Below are 18,399 nucleotides of genomic sequence, written 5' to 3' on the forward strand. Positions count from 1 at the left end.
TGAGCTGACACGGCTCAACTATATGATGAGTTGATCACCATCAACTGTATGATGGTGATAGGTTAACGCTGCCAGGCAGAGTCCTGCTGCTGTTTTTGGAGGAGGAATGAGAGGGTCATAGTGGAAATTACGAACCTTTCTTCTCTATACCCTGATCCAGAGCCTGTGTGTAAGATTTTAATTATTATGGCTCAAAGATATTTCTAAGACTTCACAAAACTTTCGCATGAGAAGTGTGAGTACAGTGTCTTTTGGGGCCAGTGCACTTTAATTATTTGGAAGGGCGGGGAAGGTTGTGGTCTTTTCCCAGCCTTATTTCTTGAGTCACTTAGGAGAGCGCAAACTGGTTTGAGTCACATGTCAGCTAATGCTTTATCCCAGACAGTAATTTAAAAACCACCAACCCATATTTAACACTGATAACTTAAGTTTCTAAAAAGTATTAGAGAGATGAAAAGGGCATGGTTTTAGTACTGTCATTGATCACTGCTACAAAATTGTGGTAGTTCCGAGAAGTTTTGCAAGTAGAAAATATTCAGTTTGCTTAAAGGTAAGTATCTAAGTACAGCTTGGTATTTCTATCAGTTGCCATTGCTGCCTAGGTTGAGGGTTAGTCAAAATGTTTGATTTAGCCCTGGTTATTTGCTTTTGCTACTGCTTCCTAAACCTTTTTTCTGTACCAATAGCTAGCCTAGGAACTCTTACAACAGAGGGGATTTATCTGCTATTTCTGCAGATATTTATGCTTGCTTTCTTCTGTTTGTCAAATTTTCATAAGATGACTAGGAAGAGAGGGAACGGAGAGTTTCTGTTCTTCACTTGTATTGATAGGTGTGAGAATATCGTAACGTATGTGTATTTAAGGTAATTGTAAAGTGATGGCTTCACATACATTTGTGTTGTCTTACTGCTGTATTTGCAGCAATATTTTCTGCATGCTCTAGTCAGTAGGAGATAAGCCAGAGAGAGTCATAGAATCATAGAATCATTAAGGTTGGAAAAGACCCTTAAGATCATCGAGTCCAACCGTTAACCTATCACTGCCAAGTCCATCTGTACCATGTCCTCAAGCACCACATCTACCTGTCTTTTAAATACCTCCAGGGATGGAGACTCAACCACTTCCCTGGGCAGCCTGTTCCAGTGCCTGACTACCCTTTCAGTGAAGAAGTTTTTCCTAATATGCAACCTAAACCTCCCCTGGCGCAGCTTGAGGCCATTTCCTCTCGTCCTATTGCTTGTTACTTGGGAGAAGAGACCGACCCCCACCTCGCTACAACCTCCTTTCAGGTAGTTGTAGAGAGCAATAAGGTCTCCCCTCAGCCTCCTCTTCTCCAGGCTAAACAACCCCAGCTCTCTCAGCCGCTCCTCATAAGACTTGTGCTCTAGACCCTTTACCAGCTTCCCTGCCCTTCTTTGGACATGCTCCAGCACCTCGATGTCCTTCTTGTAGTGAGGGGCCCAAAACTAAACACAGTACTCGAGGTGCAGCCTCACCAGTGCCGAGTACAGGGGCACTATCACCTCCCTGGTCCTGCTGGCCACACTATTCTTGATACAGGCCAGGATGCCATTGGCCCTCTTGGCCACCTGGGCACACTGCTGGCTCATGTTCAGGCGGCTGTCAACCAACACCCCCAGGTCCTTTTCCGCCAGGCAGCTCTCCAGCCACTCCTCCCCAAGCCTGTAGCTTTGCATGGGGTTGTTGTGACCCAAGTGCAGGACCTGGCCCTTAGCCTTGTTGAATCTCATACAGTTGGCCCCGGCCCATCGATCCAGCTTGTCCAGGTCCCTCTGCAGGGCCTTCCTACCCTCCAGCAGATTGACACTTCCACCCAACTTGGTGTCATCTGCAAACTTACTGAGGGTGCACTCAATCCCCTCATCCAGATCATCAATGAAGATATTGAACAGGACCAGCCCCAATACTGAGCCCTGGGGAACACCACTCGTGACCGGTCGCCAACTGGATTTGACTCCATTCACCACCACTCTCTGGGCTCGGCCATCCAGACAGTTTTTAACCTAGTGCAGAGTTCGCTTATCCAAGCCGTGAGCAGCCAGCTTCTCCAGGAGAATGCTGTGGGAGACAGTGTCAAAGGCCTTACTAAAGTCCAGGTAGACAACATCCACAGCCTTCCCCTCATCCACTAAGTGGGTCACCTTGTCATAGAAGGAGATCAGGTTAGCCAAGCAGGACCTTCCTTTCATAAACCCATGCTGGCTGAGCCTGATCCCCCAGTTGTCCCACATGTGCTGCGTGATGGCACTCAAGATGATCTGCTCCATGACCTTCCCCGGCACCGAGGTCAGGCTGACAGGCCTGTAGTTCCCCGGATCCTCCTTCTGACCCTTCTTGTAGAGGGGCGTCACATTTGCTAACTTCCGGTCATCTGAGACCTCCCCGGTTGACCAGGACTGCTGATAAATAATGGAGAGTGGCTTGGCCAGCTCCTCTGCCAGCTCCCTCAGTATCCTCAGGTGAATCCCGTCTGGCCCCATGGACTTGTGCGCATCCAGGTGGAGGAGCAGGTCAGTGACTGCCACCTTTTCAACAACTGGGGCTTCATTCTGCATCCTATCTCCATCTCCCAGCACAGGGGCCTGAAAACCCTGAGGATGACCAGTCTGACTATTAAAGACTGAGGCAAAGAAGGCATTAAGTACCTCAGCCTTCTCCTCATCCTTCATGGCAAGGTTACCTTCTGCATCCAGCAAAGGAGGGAGATTCTCCCTGGCCCTCCTTTTGTCGCTGATATATTTGTAAAAACATTTTTTGTTGTCTTTAACGGCGGTGGCCAGTTTAATTTCTAGCTGGGCCTTCGCCTTTCTAATCTTCTCCCTGCATAACCTCACAACATCCTTGTAGTCCTCCTGAGTCACCTGCCCCTTCTTCCAAAGGTGGTAAGCTCTCCTTTTTTTCCTGAGTTCTAGCCAAAGCTCCCTGTTCAGCCAGGCCGGTCTTCTCCCCCTCCTGCTCGACTTGCGGCACATGGGGATGGCCTGCTCCTGTGCCTTTGAGACTTCCTCCTTGAATAACATCCAGCCTTCCTAGACTCCTTTGCCCTTCAGGACTGCCTCCCAAGGGACTCTGTCAACCAGACTCCTAAACAATCCAAAGTCTGCCCTTCTAAAGTTCAGGGTAGCGGTTTTGCTGACCCACTTCCTTACCTCTCCAAGAATCGAAAACTCTATCATGTCATGGTCACTGAGCCCAAGACAGCCTCTGGCCACCACATTGCCCATCAGGCCCTCCAGATGCCACACACTGTATAGCAGAACTTATTTACACAAATAATAGCCTTTTCAAATAAAACTTCTCCATTACTTTTGAGTTCTGTAGCAATGGATCGACTTCCCAGGAAAAGATTTGCCTGTGATGTGAATTCTAATCATGTGAGGAGAGGCAATAAAAATTAAAGAAATGCTGAGTGAAGAATTGGTGTATATCAGCATTATGACTCTACTTTCTTCTTTTGTTTTTTATGTATGTGAAGATAGTCTTTCTCAAATCACTTGTTCCTTTTTCAGTTTGTCATAATGCACGTTCATGTTTACATGAACATGTTTACATTTCAGATTTTGATACCAACTACAGAAAATGCACCCGAAATCAGGGACATTGCCTTCAACCACTCTCTGCAGATTGATTTGGCTCTTATGCTTTAGCATTTGCAGCTTGGTCTTGCTTTATATGCTAGACAAGGTTTATGCCAGCTTAATTGGTTTCTGGCATTCCTGAATTTCACAACTACTGTATTCAGCTGTGTACTAGAAAAATATAATGAAATACTGTTTGTGGAGAGCAAGAGGCAATTATAAAGATGTACGTGTGCTTTCTGGCAGTTCAATAACATGTAAACTTTTAGTAACATAAAGGATTTTGAGGAACAAATTGTATGGGTATATTGCCAGTTTAAACATAGTATAAATTTTCTATTTAAGCTGAGAATATTTGGAAGATGGACATAACTTTTATTTTTGTTAGTGTTTTTTTAATTCAATCCTGACTTTCTTGGCCAGGGAGCGGATAAAGTCTGGCACAAAGATGGAAGATTTATTGTGATTCTTTTGTTACAGCATGCTGGCTTACTGTGTTTGTGAGAGGATTCAGTATTTTCTATTCATTCATCAGCCTGCTTTAATCTCACTTGTTATGGCAAAGATTAAACCTTTTTTTAATTATTCGTTCTCTGTCAAAAGGAATAGAGCACAGGAGTAGGTAATAGGACTTGCATGATGGCTCTGTGACTAATACAGTGTCACAGGCTGTGAATAGTGCTTTTCTTCAAAATTTATAAAATCTGTTAACATGCAAAAGATTATTATAGTATTGATTCCGGATTGACAGCTGGGCCAAGCCTCAAAACAATAGCAGAAGATTATACCAACATAAGCTTGAAGAGTCTTCCACTTCCCATAGTGCTGAAAAGTTCTTGTGTCCTTGCTTCCCAGCATGCTGTTTGTAGAAGTGGCACTGCTACAGGAAGAAAGTGGCTTCTGTTGCTACTTTGCTAACAGACCAGATAGATAGATAGCTAATTGAAACAGTTCTATGACAGTGTTCTTGCATCAAATTAAGTCACTAGAGGTTATTAAATGCAGAAAAAATAATGGAGAGGTGTATTGAGGACCTTGCACAAAGACAATTTACACAAAAATGCTCGTCCAAGGAAATGAGGTGTGGGAACGTCATGCTCAGTGAGTCTGCTTCAGCCCAGCCACCAGCAGAATTCAGGCACAATCCTGAAGGCAGGATGTGTGCCTGCACAATGTCGTTTGGATGGGGGGAAATGGAGGAATGCTTGTGCACGGAGGGGAGGGCATGGCTGTGATCCCTGCTTGCACATCTCCTGCTGGCAGTGCCTCGGTGAGGAATCCAGACCATCCCTGCAGTGCACACAGCTGGGGCGCCTGGGAGAATGATGCTCAGGAAGCACAAATGGAAGGGTTTATTCAGACAAAATACAGGTCGGGGAAATAAAAGCTAGCAAATGCTAGAGGAAAGGAGCCAAGTGAAGCAAAGGGGGAAGTGTTGTGGGTTTGTTGTTTTTTTTTTTTAAGTAAAAAAACTACTTAACCTTCTTTAGTGGTGGACTGAATCTTATGCTTTAGGCAAGAAGTGTGGAGGTTAGAAATGTGTATGTAATGTACTGTTGCCAGTGAGGTAAGCACCACAGATGCGAAAGCAGTGCTGCCCAGGGGTGCCGACAGCTCTACGAGTTCCCCCATGTGCTATGCTTTGCCTGAGTTTCAGTTAGTCTCTTCCTCTGCATGTTATATTAGAGTACACAGATTTGCTGTTACCTTCCATGACACTTCCCAGTAGCCTCTCTTTTTGCTTAATTTTAACTAGATGTGAATGTTTATGCAGCCTTTGCAATAAAAGATGTATTAACAATATACATCTGTTACTTGCGCTGTTAGGTGAGATAATTTGGGATACCAGTTAAGGTTTTTCTTCCTTCCTGTCCCTCAGCAGGCCCTAAGAGGCTTAGACTGTATAAAAAGATTAACTTTGGAAAACTGTCAAATTGTGACTGAAATGGCTGAAATAGAAGTTTGAAACAATCGATGGAGGAGAAAACTGGGGTGGATTTGGGAGGTTGGGAGATTTAGGAAAAGAGAAGATGCAAGGTGGAGACCCAGACAAGAGCAGATGTGTAAGGACTGTGCTATGTTTTGCCCCTAAGCAGGTGCCCAGCAGCAGCAGCATATGCATGGACTGTCCAGGACAATTGGCTTGTGCTTTTGGAGCACACATGGCCCTTGGGCTCCTGGGGGGTGGCTCAGGGTGGGTGCTGAAGTGTGGTCTCTGGGGGGTGGCTCAGGGGCGGCAGGCAGGTGGGACGTGCTGGCGTTGGAGGAGTGGATATGTCTGACGGTGCTGCAGGAGGAGGTGCACACTGTGGTGTGTGGATGTGAGAATTACCAGACTGCGCTCGTCCTGCAGAGCTGCTGGGGAGCTGTGTTGGTGGTGTGTGCCCAGGTGAGCTTGGTGGGACCGAGGGTGGCCTGGTAGAGACACCAGCAGGGGCCGCTGTGGGTGTGTGTGGGCTGCAGGCTGCAAGCTACAAACAAGTTTAAATTGTGTGGTTTTCAGGGAGTTCATGGAAGGATTAAGTACAGTTGCAATGAAAATACTTCTTGCTGGGTGTATAAAGCTTTACATTTCCATTTTTTTCCTTTGGGGAGATAACAAAACATTATTTAGGTTTCCTTTTTTACTGTATCGCTTGTGTTTCCCTCTCAAATGCAATGGAGTAAGGGGTTGCTTGTTTGTGCTATGGCTCATTAAAGGAGGATGTTAGAGGAGCAATCTCATTGGACTTGTGTTCTTTAGAAACCCCAATTCTTGGTACTCTTCGGGCAAAGCACAGATGTGAAATCCATGTGACATACACTTCTGTGTCAGTGCATGGCTGCTCTGCTCTTCCAATTGCTCCTCGCTACCACGTGTAGGAAATAGGATAAAGTATGACAGATGACATATTAAAAAAATGCGGTGCACTACATATGTGAGAAGGAAAATCCTTATTCCTACTGAAAGTTTACTGGTTTTCTTGTACCTTATGGGGGCTTGCTGGCTTTGGATCTTTCACTGGAGAAGTCATAGCAATGACACCTTAACTCCAGCTTAACAGTCTGTGTTAGCAATTGTTTTTAAAATGAATATTTGTATTAAATTGCAGGCAATTTAATTTTAGTTGAATTACCAACTGATTGAGTGCCCATAAGAAATGGATATCAGAATACAATTTCAGGGGGCTTTCCTCCTATGTTGGGACATTTAATGTTTAATCAGCCTAGAAGGGAGACAAGCAAGCCTTTGTGGAGTGCACCTCAGGAAACATTCCCAGCCATGGGAGACTCTCAGAAAAGAGAGTCTAAGTGGTGTGGCTTTCACATGGTATTTTGTTTACTTACACTCAGTTTTCTGTTCATTGAGTTTTTCACTTGTACACTGACTGTCCTGTTAGAGCCTCCGATAGTGGATCAAATCTGAGCCAGTTTACAGTATGTGGCCAGGAATCATCTTCTATTTATTACTTTTTTTTTTTTTTTTTAAACCCTCTTATTCCTACCTCTATCTGCATTTCTCAGTGCAGGGATTAAAATAACTTCTGGAAAATTTTTCCATCTGTTAATTGATCATTTGTGTTTCCTTTCTAGGCCGAATTCACCAAGCTATGGTAACATCCCTAAATGAAGATAATGAAAGTGTAACTGTTGAATGGATTGAAAATGGAGATACTAAAGGCAAAGAGGTAAACCTAATTATTTTAGAACTGTTCTCTTTTAAAAAATGTGTAATCTACATGAATATTGCTTTGGAATTTGCACTGGAAACAAAGAGAAAATATAAATCTTAATTTACTTGATGATTCTTTGGTTATAGACTGTTTTGAATGGGAGTTATTGGGCAAATGCTGGTTTCTGTTGTATTAAATTTGACTTCCCGAACTCTGTGTCATAGCTTTTAAATAGTGCTTTTCATGTTTTGATTTTGAACCAGATTGCAAAGGCTGACCTTGTTACCCCTTTTTACAAGTAGAAAAATCAAATTTTTGAGAGGGAGAATGACTTGCAGTTCAGACAGGAGACTAGTAGGAGAGCTGGATTAGAAATCTTTTTGTGTTTGTATTATTGAGGGATTGAACTGCTAGTTTGTTTGTTTATTTATTTTAGGCAATAATTTTCCAGCCTTGCTTTCCTTAAGAAACTGTATTTGTGTGTGTCCCAGTTATGCTTTGCTATCCACTCTTCCTGTAAATTTTGGACCATGTTAGCCAGTTTCAGCTGAGATTTGGAGAAGCAGCTCAGAAATAATTACACTTCACCAGTTTTGTGAAAACAGGAAAAAGGAAAAAAAAAGTTGTGAGACTGTCCTGGTGATCTCATCAGCTGAGCTCATCCCTCTGGACACACAGAATCTGTACAGTAGTGAGGTCTTTGAAAGGTCCAGCCAGAGGAAATGGCAGTCTGTAGAGACCAAAGCTATTGAAGATTTTTAGGAAACCAAGTTTCAATAGATCTGAAGACAGCTATTTTTAAGATCCTGCCCTTCCCCCGATTACATTTTACAGCATTTTCAATGAGGAACACTTACAAGGAAAAAAAATAGCATGATAAATTTAACATGGTTTCAACTGCGCTTTTATTTTTTGAGTGGTTGTAATTCGTCTGTTTCTTTTGTGCTGTCTAGGAAATTTCAAATAATTGAGATCTCTCTCTTTTTATGTTACAGAATGTCTTTCATATTCTGCAGTAATTGTCAAATTACCACAGTAATACTAGATACTGTTTTAATTTAATCACTTTACAAAATTATGAATATCTATTGGTCATTTTTAATTAATCCCTTTTCTGAAGGATGTGTTTTCAACTAATATGAAGACCAAAGCTTACATCGTTTTTAGTTAATATAAAATAAGATCATTCAGGTTATAGAATTAACAAATTGTGGGGTAAAAACACTAAATATATTTATTGTTTATTCTCAAACATAACAGGAGAAATGGAGAGGGAGAATATTGTTCTAAGACTCATAAATGCGTTTTATATTACTTTACACAGATTGACTTGGAGAGCATATTTTCACTTAACCCAGATCTTGCACCTGATGAAGATATTGAACCTAGTCCAGAGACACCACCACCACCTACTCCAGCAGCCAAAGTAAACAAAATTGTGAAGGTTGGTAATATGAATAATACCATATGATAATACCTATGCAACATGTTCATATTAAACTTACAGTACTCCTATACATGTTGTTATGCTTGAATTTTTAAATCTAACTTTTGTGTCTGTGGAGCTACTTGATAACTGTGTTCCTTTCTTTTCCCTATGGTGAACAGGGGTTTCTAAAAATATTCTAAGAACAGGTTTGGCAGAGAGGGAGTTGGGAACTAATATTTATATAACTAAATATATCTCAAGGAAAAATATAAAAAAGGTTTTGGAGGTTGTTTTGAAACAGTACATATAGTTCAAGCAGTCTTCACCCTAGGCTCTTCAGGGAAGGATTTGGCAGCAATCACCTCTCTGTATTGCTGATGTTGTATTATTTTTATTCCCTGGAAAGAAGCAGAGGTGGGGCTGCAGTTTATGTTTTCAATAATAAGGTGACCAAATAACTGAGATTTCTTTCTTTATAGAGTCGACGAACCGTGGCACCTATTAAGAATGACGCTCCTGCCAGAGATAACAGAGGTAAATGTTCTCTCTTTCCATTTCAAGGAAGTAAAAAATATGGGAACATTTTAATCTTCTGCTCATCTAACATTCCTTAATAGTTCTGCATTTCTAATTCAGTATGTATGCGTGTGACATGTAAAAGAAATGGTACATCATTCCTAAAATTACTCCTATGTATATTTAGGAATGCATACTGTATGAATAGTATTTATATGCAAGTTTAAGCAATATAGCATTAGGAAAGTTAAGCTGAATGAACTGAAGGTGCAAAAATTTGAAGTTAATTAATTATGCTACATTAAATCATATATGGACTTTTCCAAGTTAAAGCATCCTTAAAGGGCCAGTTGAATCTGGTGAATCAACAAATGGTTACAGGACTGGTGCCACAGCCAGGGGTTCAGCTACTTAGACCATGGGACTCTCTTTGAGAAACCTGGTCTACTAGGGGCTGATGGGGTCCATCTGTCAGAGAAGGGGAAGAGTGTCTTCAGTCATAGGCTTGCCAAGCTGGTGAAGAGGGCTTTAAACTAAAGTTGCCGGGGGAGGGGAGCCTCAATCTCTCCCACTCCTACCAGTTTGATGCCAGTGCCAGCAATAGATGCCCAGAGCCTGGAGAAGGATCACAGGTCAGCAAGAGAGCACCTGAAGAGCAGCATAAAAGAATTCCAGCCACTCCAGCCAGTAAGTCAGCTTCATCAGGGGCCCAACTTAAATGCCTCTATGCAAATGCATGTAGCATGGGGAATAAAAGAGTTAGAGACATGCGCATGCCTGCAGGGCTATGATCTTATTGGCATCACAGAGACGTGGTGGGATGGCTCCTATGACCGGAGCGTTGGAATGGAAGGATACAGGCTCTTTAGGAAGGACAGGCAGGGGAGACGAGGAGGGGGTGTCACCCTCTATGTCAATGACCAGCTGGAGTGCATGGAGCTCCGCCTGGGGATGGATGAGGAGCTGACCGAGAGCTTATGGGTCAGGATTAAAGGAAGGGCAGGGACAAATGACATTATAGCAGGGGTCTGCTACAGGCTACCGACCAGGAAGACCGAGCGGATGAGGCCCTCTATAGACAGATAGGAGCAGCCTCATGTTCACAAGCCCTGGTCCTCATGGGGGACTTCAACCACCCCGACATCTGTTGGAGGGACAATACAGCAGAGCATAAGCAATCCGGGAGATTCCTGGAATGCGTTGATAACTTCCTTCTCCAAGTGATAGAGGAGCCAACGAGGAAAGGTGCTATGCTGGACCTTGTTCTCACCAACAAGGAGGGGCTGGTGGGGAATGTGAAGCTCAAGGGCAGCCTTGGCTGCAGGGACCATGAAATGGTGGAGTTCAAGATCCTTAGGGCACCGAGGAGGGTGCACAGCAAGCTCACTGCCCTGAACGTCAGGAGAGCAGACTTTGACCTCTTCAGGAATCTACTTGGTAGAGTACCATGGGATAAAGCCCTGGAGGGAAGAGGGGCCCAAGAAAGCTGGTTAATATTCAAGGATCACCACCTCCAAGTTCAGGAGCGATGCATCCCAACAAAGAGCAAATCAGGCAAAAATGCCAGGAGACCTGCATGGATGAACAAGGAGCTCCTGGACAAACTCGAACTCACAAAGGAAGCCTACAGAGGGTGGAAGAAAGGACAGGTAGCCTGGGAGGAATACAAAGAAATTGTCCGAGCAATCAGGGATCAGGTTAGGAAAGCTAAAGCCCTGATAGAATTAAATTTGGCCAGGGATGTCAAGGGCAACAAGAAAAGCTTCTATAGGTACATTGGTGATGAAAGGAAGACTAGGGAAAATGTGGGTCCTCTCTGGAAGGAAACGGGAGACCTAGTTACCCAGGATATGGAGATCTCCAAAGATTTCAGACTATCAGAGAGCTTACATGTAAAATGCCGCCAATGGCTGATCAGGCAGCAGTCTATGCAGAAGGCTAATTTCAAAAACAATAAAGCTGGATCTTAAAAAAAAAATAAAAATTTTATGCTTAACTTCTGTCACTACATATCAAGGCCTTTTAGAACTGAATTATCCGGCAGTATTCCAGATTATAAATTATGTGAATTTAAGTCAGTAAACTGGTTATATAATGCATGCAATTAACATCCTGTAGAAAAATCAGTTCATATTTCTCTCTAGGAGAGAAACTCTAAATTATCTTTATTCAAAAGATAGGCAGATTCCTTATTTGCAGCCAACATTATAAAAAATACCACTGCATTTTAAAAAGCCACCACTATGTAGAGACAAAAAAATCTTGTTCCAATTCTTTAATTTACAATGAAAAATTGGTGGAAGCTATGGGAGATACCTGCAGCTGTTGCCTATTTCAATAAGCTTAAGAACATCTTCAACACATTTGACTTCCCGTTCCTGTAATCCCACCACCTGGACTTGCTGTTTACCATCTTCTAACACTCTTAATTTTGTCTTCCTGTTCAACAAGTCAAAAACCTTAGGGAGGGGAAACAGAACAGTTAAAGAGGAGCTTTAAAAGACATTTTTTCTTCAAATCTCGTATCAAAATATGCAAAGCATTTCATGAACAAACATGATTGGAAGGGAAGTGTAAAGAATTATTTGAAATAAAGCTTTCAGTACAAAAAAGAAAAAAATCTTTTATGTGACAAGCTCACAATCTTGTTTGTGAAAGAGAAATTCCACCTTCCTCAGAAAAAGATCGGGTACTTACCTTACCACTGTAGATCTCAAAAAATGTTGCATATACTTGAAGTTCTAACTTCTTATAGTTTGGCTTCTTTAGCATTAAAAAGACATCTCGAGCTGTGAATACATTTCCAAAATAAAAAGAAATCTAGTTATGCATTTTCATTTAGTGAAGACACATTAATGCATAACAGTCTGTTTTACAGCATCTCTCATATTTTGCAAGTGTAACAGATAGGGTCAGTCAATCAAGTAAAAAACACTGCAGTTTAAACTGCCACATTACACTGGAAGATGCAGAAGACCCCAAAATTGTAAACTCAGTTAATCATCAGTTATATTTCTTATGTTTTTGAAGCTATCTATATATATATTTACTTCACTGTGTAAAGACTACACACCTAGGAACTATTTTTTATGTTACCAAAGCTCCACTGTAATGCAAAATATGTTTGTATGACAGGGAGTAGAAATGTATTGACCTCAACTAATTTGCAAAAAGCCAACAGAACAATAAAGTCTCACCTGCAAGTGCATATATTCCTTTAGAACAATCTTGGTTCTTTCCTGAAAAGTCACCACCCATAGTCTAAATTAAAAAAACAAAAAAGACCAAAAATACACTATAAAGATCACAGAACTGTAACTTACATATTTGTGACTTATTAGAATTTATCAAAGTGTATCATACATAAAAAGACGTGTATTGCTGACATGTAGAAGAAATACTTACATGGGTTTTTCCACTGCCTGTTTGTCCGTATGCAAAACAAGTGGCCATTCCCCTTTCAAATATGGTCTCCACTAACGGTCGAGCTGTAAACCTAAATGCAAAAAAAACTCCAGTACTTAAGAAACTTAATTGCTTTAAGATGCAACACTACCACAAGGACACTATAAATTTTAAGGCCAGAAGTGACAAAACTGGTTCTGTACTTTGAGAGGCCAAAGGACATCTCCACATTAATTCCTGAACTAAAGAGGCTACCAGCTCTAAGGCATTAAAATATCCTAAACAATTAAACAAAAGCTACAAGGTGTCTCCCATTTATTTTACAACAATATTATCCTCCTTCAAACCCTGAGAAAAAAAAATTCCTTGTTTTAATGATGCAACATGGCACAGCTTACTACATGGAGTTTGGAGCTCCATAAAGAAGACAGGATTAGAAAATATGGAAGTAGGACAATGCAGCAGATAAATACTTAGATTTTGCCAATACAAAAATTCGGCTATAGTTTTGTTTTTGGGTTTTTTTTCCCTAAATCAGCTTCCAAGAATAAGTTTAGAAGACAGGTGGCCAAAACAACATTGCACGTCTTGCCTCCTGAGGAGGCAATACATGCTAGAGCCTGGAAAGGCAGGGCTTGGAGGAAGACTGAGAGCAGGACTGAGGTCAATAGAAGTGGAGATGATACTGCAGATGAAAAATTCAGGATAAACAGAGATAAAACAAAAGAAAACAGGCAAAAGAATGGAGGTAGCAATATACGTATCTGATAACACAGAGAAGTAAAGTCCATGACCAAGGCAAGCCCACAGTTATTGACATGGGAGATACATGAGAAAAAAGATTAAAAAAAAAAAGCATATACACATACCTGTAAACCATTTCATTAGGAGCCGTGTCATCAAAGGCATAATCAAAACGAAAAGTTTGGTTTTCTAGGTACCTTGTTAAATCCACCTTTTGTTTTGGTTCATGTACCATCACAACATCTTTACTAGGAATTGTTATTACATCAAGGTCTTTCATTAAAGTTTCTGTAAAATAAATGAAATATATATATTTAAGTAGCAACACATCACTATTTTTTACATTTCTTCATTGTTTACACTCTTATAACATCTCAGATAACACAGCTCCTCCAAGTAACAACACTGCAATGGACTTGGGCTTCTGATACCTAGATAGTAATCTGCTAAGTAAGAGATTTCATTTTGGAAGTCTAGTCATCCTATCCTACCAAGTGCTAGAAAGTAAAGAGAGGTTGTACAAAGTTGTTTAGAAAAACTAAGATCATTAGTTATAGCACTATCGTTATAGCTTCATTTTAAAATTTTGTCTTTTTATTTTCCCTAAATCCTTAAAGTTATAGTCATATGTTCACAGCTTTCAAAAAGAAAAAAATTGTTTTCATTCTACACAGACATTTTCATTTGTGCATTCCTCCTGGAATCTAGAGTATACATCTTTAATATAGAATTTCTCTAAAGTAAAATCCTTTCTAAAAATTACCTTGTAAGCAGAAAAAGCTGAAAATGCTAATGCTGCTTCCTATCACTGGGAATGAACAAAAGCCATCTAGATGTGATTTCAATAGTGAGTTCCCAGGTTATAATTACTACACAGCACTACAATTTATTGCTAATTGTTGTATGAGAAATGACTCGGCAAAACAGAGAACCCAGCGATCCATGATATGCACAAAATCCTTTCTGTGTACAGTCAGGATCACTAATGTGTCCTACTTGCATTTCTATGTAAAATTTCTTAAAGGCATGCAGTTCAAGAATTTGATGTGGCTTTATACAATCAGATAGAAATCTTTTCATCAGTTAACGTACTGATCAAACAGTACAATGGTTACCATTGCATGACATTACACACCAACAGAAATATGCATTCAAGTCACTATATAATCAATTTTTTAACTGCACTGCAATAAAATAAAATGCAATTATTCTGCAGTAATCACAGAGAAGAAATAAGGAATAGTGGTGAAAAGATATATATAAAGGTCAATTCTTTGCAGCAAAAGCTTTTTAGTTAAAGCAGTCAAAAGCTGGTTTTTCTTAAATGATTGTTTGGAGTAAGACATTTACCTGCTCCCAGCTATTTGTTATGACAACCTGTATTCCTTGCTGATGAAAATTTGAAATAGTGTCTCTGAAACCAACCACACAATTATATAATTTCTCAATTATAAATATATGTCACTGAAATAAAATCTTAAAATGTCAATCTGAAGACCTACTTCCTGCAAAGTCAATCCACAGAACGATTGGTACTGAGAACACCTAAAACTTTGGTGATAATTCTGTTTGTGAGACTGACAGAAATTGATTTGTACACTTGATTTCTATTAAATTATTTGAACATCTTACAGAATTTCAAAATACAGAACACGAAAGGGGAAAGATAATATTTTTGACATGTTATATTTTTTGACGTGATATTATTGCAATAATAAAGGAAAAAATATTTATATTTTTTCTCTTCAGGGGATTACACACTAATATCTTTGATTCCTTTATACTCTTCAATTTTAAAATGTGGCATGAGAAATATTGTTTCTTATGAACTTTCAAAATTAAAGTGCATGTTCTCAGAGATTGTATTATGTGGGTACTAGATTATCTCTATGGTTCATCCCCAGCATAGATTATTTCATTAATAACTTTTTATTATAGCTTATTCTTAAAAATGCAAAATAACTTTAGTGCCAACCTCATTTTTACTTAGACACTCATCTTCCTACCAACACCTCAGAACTATTTTTTTAATAGCTGCAAACCACTAATACCCAAGATATGCAACTTGCATAGAATCAAATCCCACTTCTGAATACCAACTCATGCCTCATGACAACTTGCTGTCATTTACTGTAATTTCACTTTGTCCACCTTCAGTGCAGGTAGAAGGGAACATTCCCTCGAAATGTATCACATTTCTATGTCATATTTTATTAAAGATAACCTCCAATGCTAAAACAGAAATTGAACTGCTACCAGACTTGTATATTGAATGCCCTTATTACATAGGTTGTGCAAAATAGTTTTAATCAACCAATTTTTGAGATTATGCATTCCATTCAGAACAATAAAAGAAAAAATACAGGGAATAAGAAAACAGTAAAAGTAAAAATAAAGAAAAAAAAAAAGGTAGGGGAAGCAGCAACACGGAGGGAAAAATTAGAAAAAAAACCCCTAACTATATACTGACATCAACATATGTTTTCCCTTCCCCTTTCCCATACAATTCTCCCATTTTCCTCTGGATATGCTCCAGATAATCCTCAATGTGCAGTTCTGACAGTACAAAAATAATAAATGCATCCCATGTTGTTTCAGAGTCAGAGTGATGTTCTTTGAGTCCTTTAGCTAAACAAAATATAACAAAAAGAGAAGGAAAGAAATATCTTTCAAAATGAAAGTCAGCTTACTTTAGTGCTGGATTCAGACAGGCTGCAATCCAGAAGCATTTGTGGTTTTTAATTTCCCGCTGAAAGTAAAGAACTTCATAGAAAGATTGAGATTTAACTGGAGTTGAAAACCTAAACGTTTGTTTTTTTGGTTTTTTTTTTTTTTTAATACAGACTCCAGTCCGATCAGCAGGCAGTAAGAAAAAAAGTTGTAATACTAATTCTACATAAAAAGAAGTCACTAGGGAGTGATTCCAGTACCTAAAAATAGTTGTTTAGTGCCGTTTCATATGCCCTAGGGTATCCTGTCCAGCCCTGAGCAGCAACTCCAGGAGATACAAGTCTCCAGTTTGTCTGTAACCCATCAGCCCTGCGAGGATGTCTTGGACACCCTTGGGCACCTTACATGTCAGAAGACACCAACATTCAGGCACCTGAATTGTTCCCTTGATGTCTGATTCAAGACCACTTGAAAGTGTAAATATGCATGTATAAAAAAAAAGTGTAGAAAATTTTTCATTGGGTAGCTCACTGATCAGAAGATCACTTAAAGGATAGTTTAAAAGAATGGTGATCCTAACACAATGTAAGAATACTGAAGAAATTACAGTAGAATTAATTCCTTGATCAACTAAATACATCCTAGATGACCTTGGGAAAAAATTACAGTCTTTCTGTGCCTCAGCTCCCAGTCCATAAAATGGTGACAGTTAAACTACTTTTCTCCCTGTCTTTATCCAGGTTATGATAAGTCTATGAATTTTCTGGGTCCCTCACACATATTGTCTAGTATAACAGAGTTTCACCTTTGATCAGTATTTCTAGATCTCTTTAATACAAATAATATTACTATCAGAAGCAGCTTTTCAGAGAAAAAATTCTGCAAAATCTTAAATGGCCATACCTTTTTTATTGAGTGGTCGTTTTCGTACACAAACACATATCCTGTGCTCATCAGTCTACAAAGGAAACAATCATTCAGTGAACTATACCCCAATTCTAGTTATACGATATTTTACTTCTATTCTTGAATTAATTAACCAATCATTTAAACAAAGAGAAATTTCCAAGACAGTGAGTCATCCTAACGTGTAAAAGCCCCTTGTGTCTGCACAATAACCAAGAACCCAAAAGGGAGAACCATACATTAATAAAACTCCCTGCAGACAGTGATCTGATCCTGCAGAATACCAGGTATATCTTGGAACATTGCAAGCAAATCCAGCTGTAACAGGGTAGATACGCTATTGACAGAAATTGTCAAAATCTCCTTGATCATGCCCTGGTAGAATTCTCAATCATGAGGGGTACAGGATGGGTAAAAAGTAGAGTCAGGACCCTAAACCTCAGAAAGGCAAACTTTCAGCTGTTTAGGGTGCTAGTGCATGGGATCCCTTGTGAAACTGCCCTCAGAGGTAAAGGAGCGAACGAAACATGGGAGATATTTAAAAGACATGTTTCTTAGGGTGCAAAAGCTCTCAATCCCAACATGCAAGAAGTCGGGCAGGGGAGGCAGGACGCCAGCTTGGCTAAGTCAAGACCTCTTAGCCAAACAAAACCACAAAAACAAAATGCATAGGCAGTGGAGGCAGGGATACACATCCTGGGGAGATTATAGTGATATGGCCCGGGAGTGCAGGGAGGGGATCAAGAAAGCCAAGGCACAGATGGAGCTGAACTTGGCTAGGGACATGAAAAATAACAAGAAAGGTTTCTTCAGGCACATAGGACAACAAAGGAAGATGAAAGAAACTGTACCCCCCCCAATGAGTGAAATGGGAGACCTGGATACAACCAACATGGAGAAGGCTGAGGTACTCAATGACTTTTTTGCCTCAGTCTTCACCGGCAAGCGCTATAGCCACACCGCCCAAGTCGCAGAATGTAAAGGCAGGGACTGGGAGAATGAAGAACCGCCCACTGTAGAAGAAGATCAGGTTCGAGACCATCTAAGGAACCTGAATGTGCACAAGTCCATGGGACCTGATGAGATGCATCCGCAGGTCCTGAGGGAACTGGCGGATGAAGTTGCTAAGCCGCTATTCATCATATTTGAAAAGTCGTGGCAGACTGGTGAAGTTCCTACTGACTGGAAAAAGGGGAAACATAGCCCCCATTTTTAAAAAGGGAAAAAAGGAAGACCCAGGGAACTACAGGCCAGTCAGCCTCACCTCTGTGCCTGGCAAGATCATGGAGCAGATTCTCCTGGAAATTATGCTAAGGCACATGGAAAATAAGGAGGTGATTGGTGAGAGCCAACATGGCTTCACTAAGGGCAAATCGTACCTGACAGATTTGGTGGCCTTCTACGATGGGGTTACAGCATTGGTGGATAAGGGAAGAGCAACTGACATCATCTACCTGGACTTGCGCAAAGCATTTG

The 18,399-nt window shown here is 40.5% G+C and overlaps 2 protein-coding genes across 4 annotated transcripts in view; one reads left to right on the forward strand and one right to left on the reverse strand.

Moving 5' to 3' along the window:
* LOC309601795 (kinesin-like protein KIF2A) overlaps positions 1–18,399 on the forward strand; it is a gene marked incomplete at both ends in the record, with an annotated part of 73,766 nt that overhangs the window by 19,184 nt on the left and 36,183 nt on the right. For all 3 annotated transcript variants that reach the window (XM_082334923.1, XM_082334924.1, XM_082334925.1), the window contains 3 exons: positions 7,174–7,268; positions 8,578–8,697; positions 9,162–9,216. In XM_082334923.1, the coding sequence (XP_082191049.1) occupies positions 7,174–7,268; positions 8,578–8,697; positions 9,162–9,216 (270 nt within the window). The remainder of the gene's footprint in view (positions 1–7,173; positions 7,269–8,577; positions 8,698–9,161; positions 9,217–18,399) is intronic.
* On the reverse strand, positions 11,502–13,627 carry LOC309602037 (kinesin-like protein KIF2A; the record flags this gene model as incomplete). Its single annotated transcript, XM_082335323.1, has 5 exons — positions 11,502–11,657; positions 11,896–11,987; positions 12,396–12,459; positions 12,604–12,694; positions 13,473–13,627. 5 exons carry the CDS (start codon positions 13,625–13,627, stop codon positions 11,502–11,504), a joined length of 558 nt encoding a protein of 185 aa, XP_082191449.1.

This window comes from Platalea leucorodia, assembly GCF_965183815.1.
Source record: "Platalea leucorodia genome assembly, chromosome: W".
Lineage (NCBI taxonomy): Eukaryota > Metazoa > Chordata > Aves > Pelecaniformes > Threskiornithidae > Platalea > Platalea leucorodia.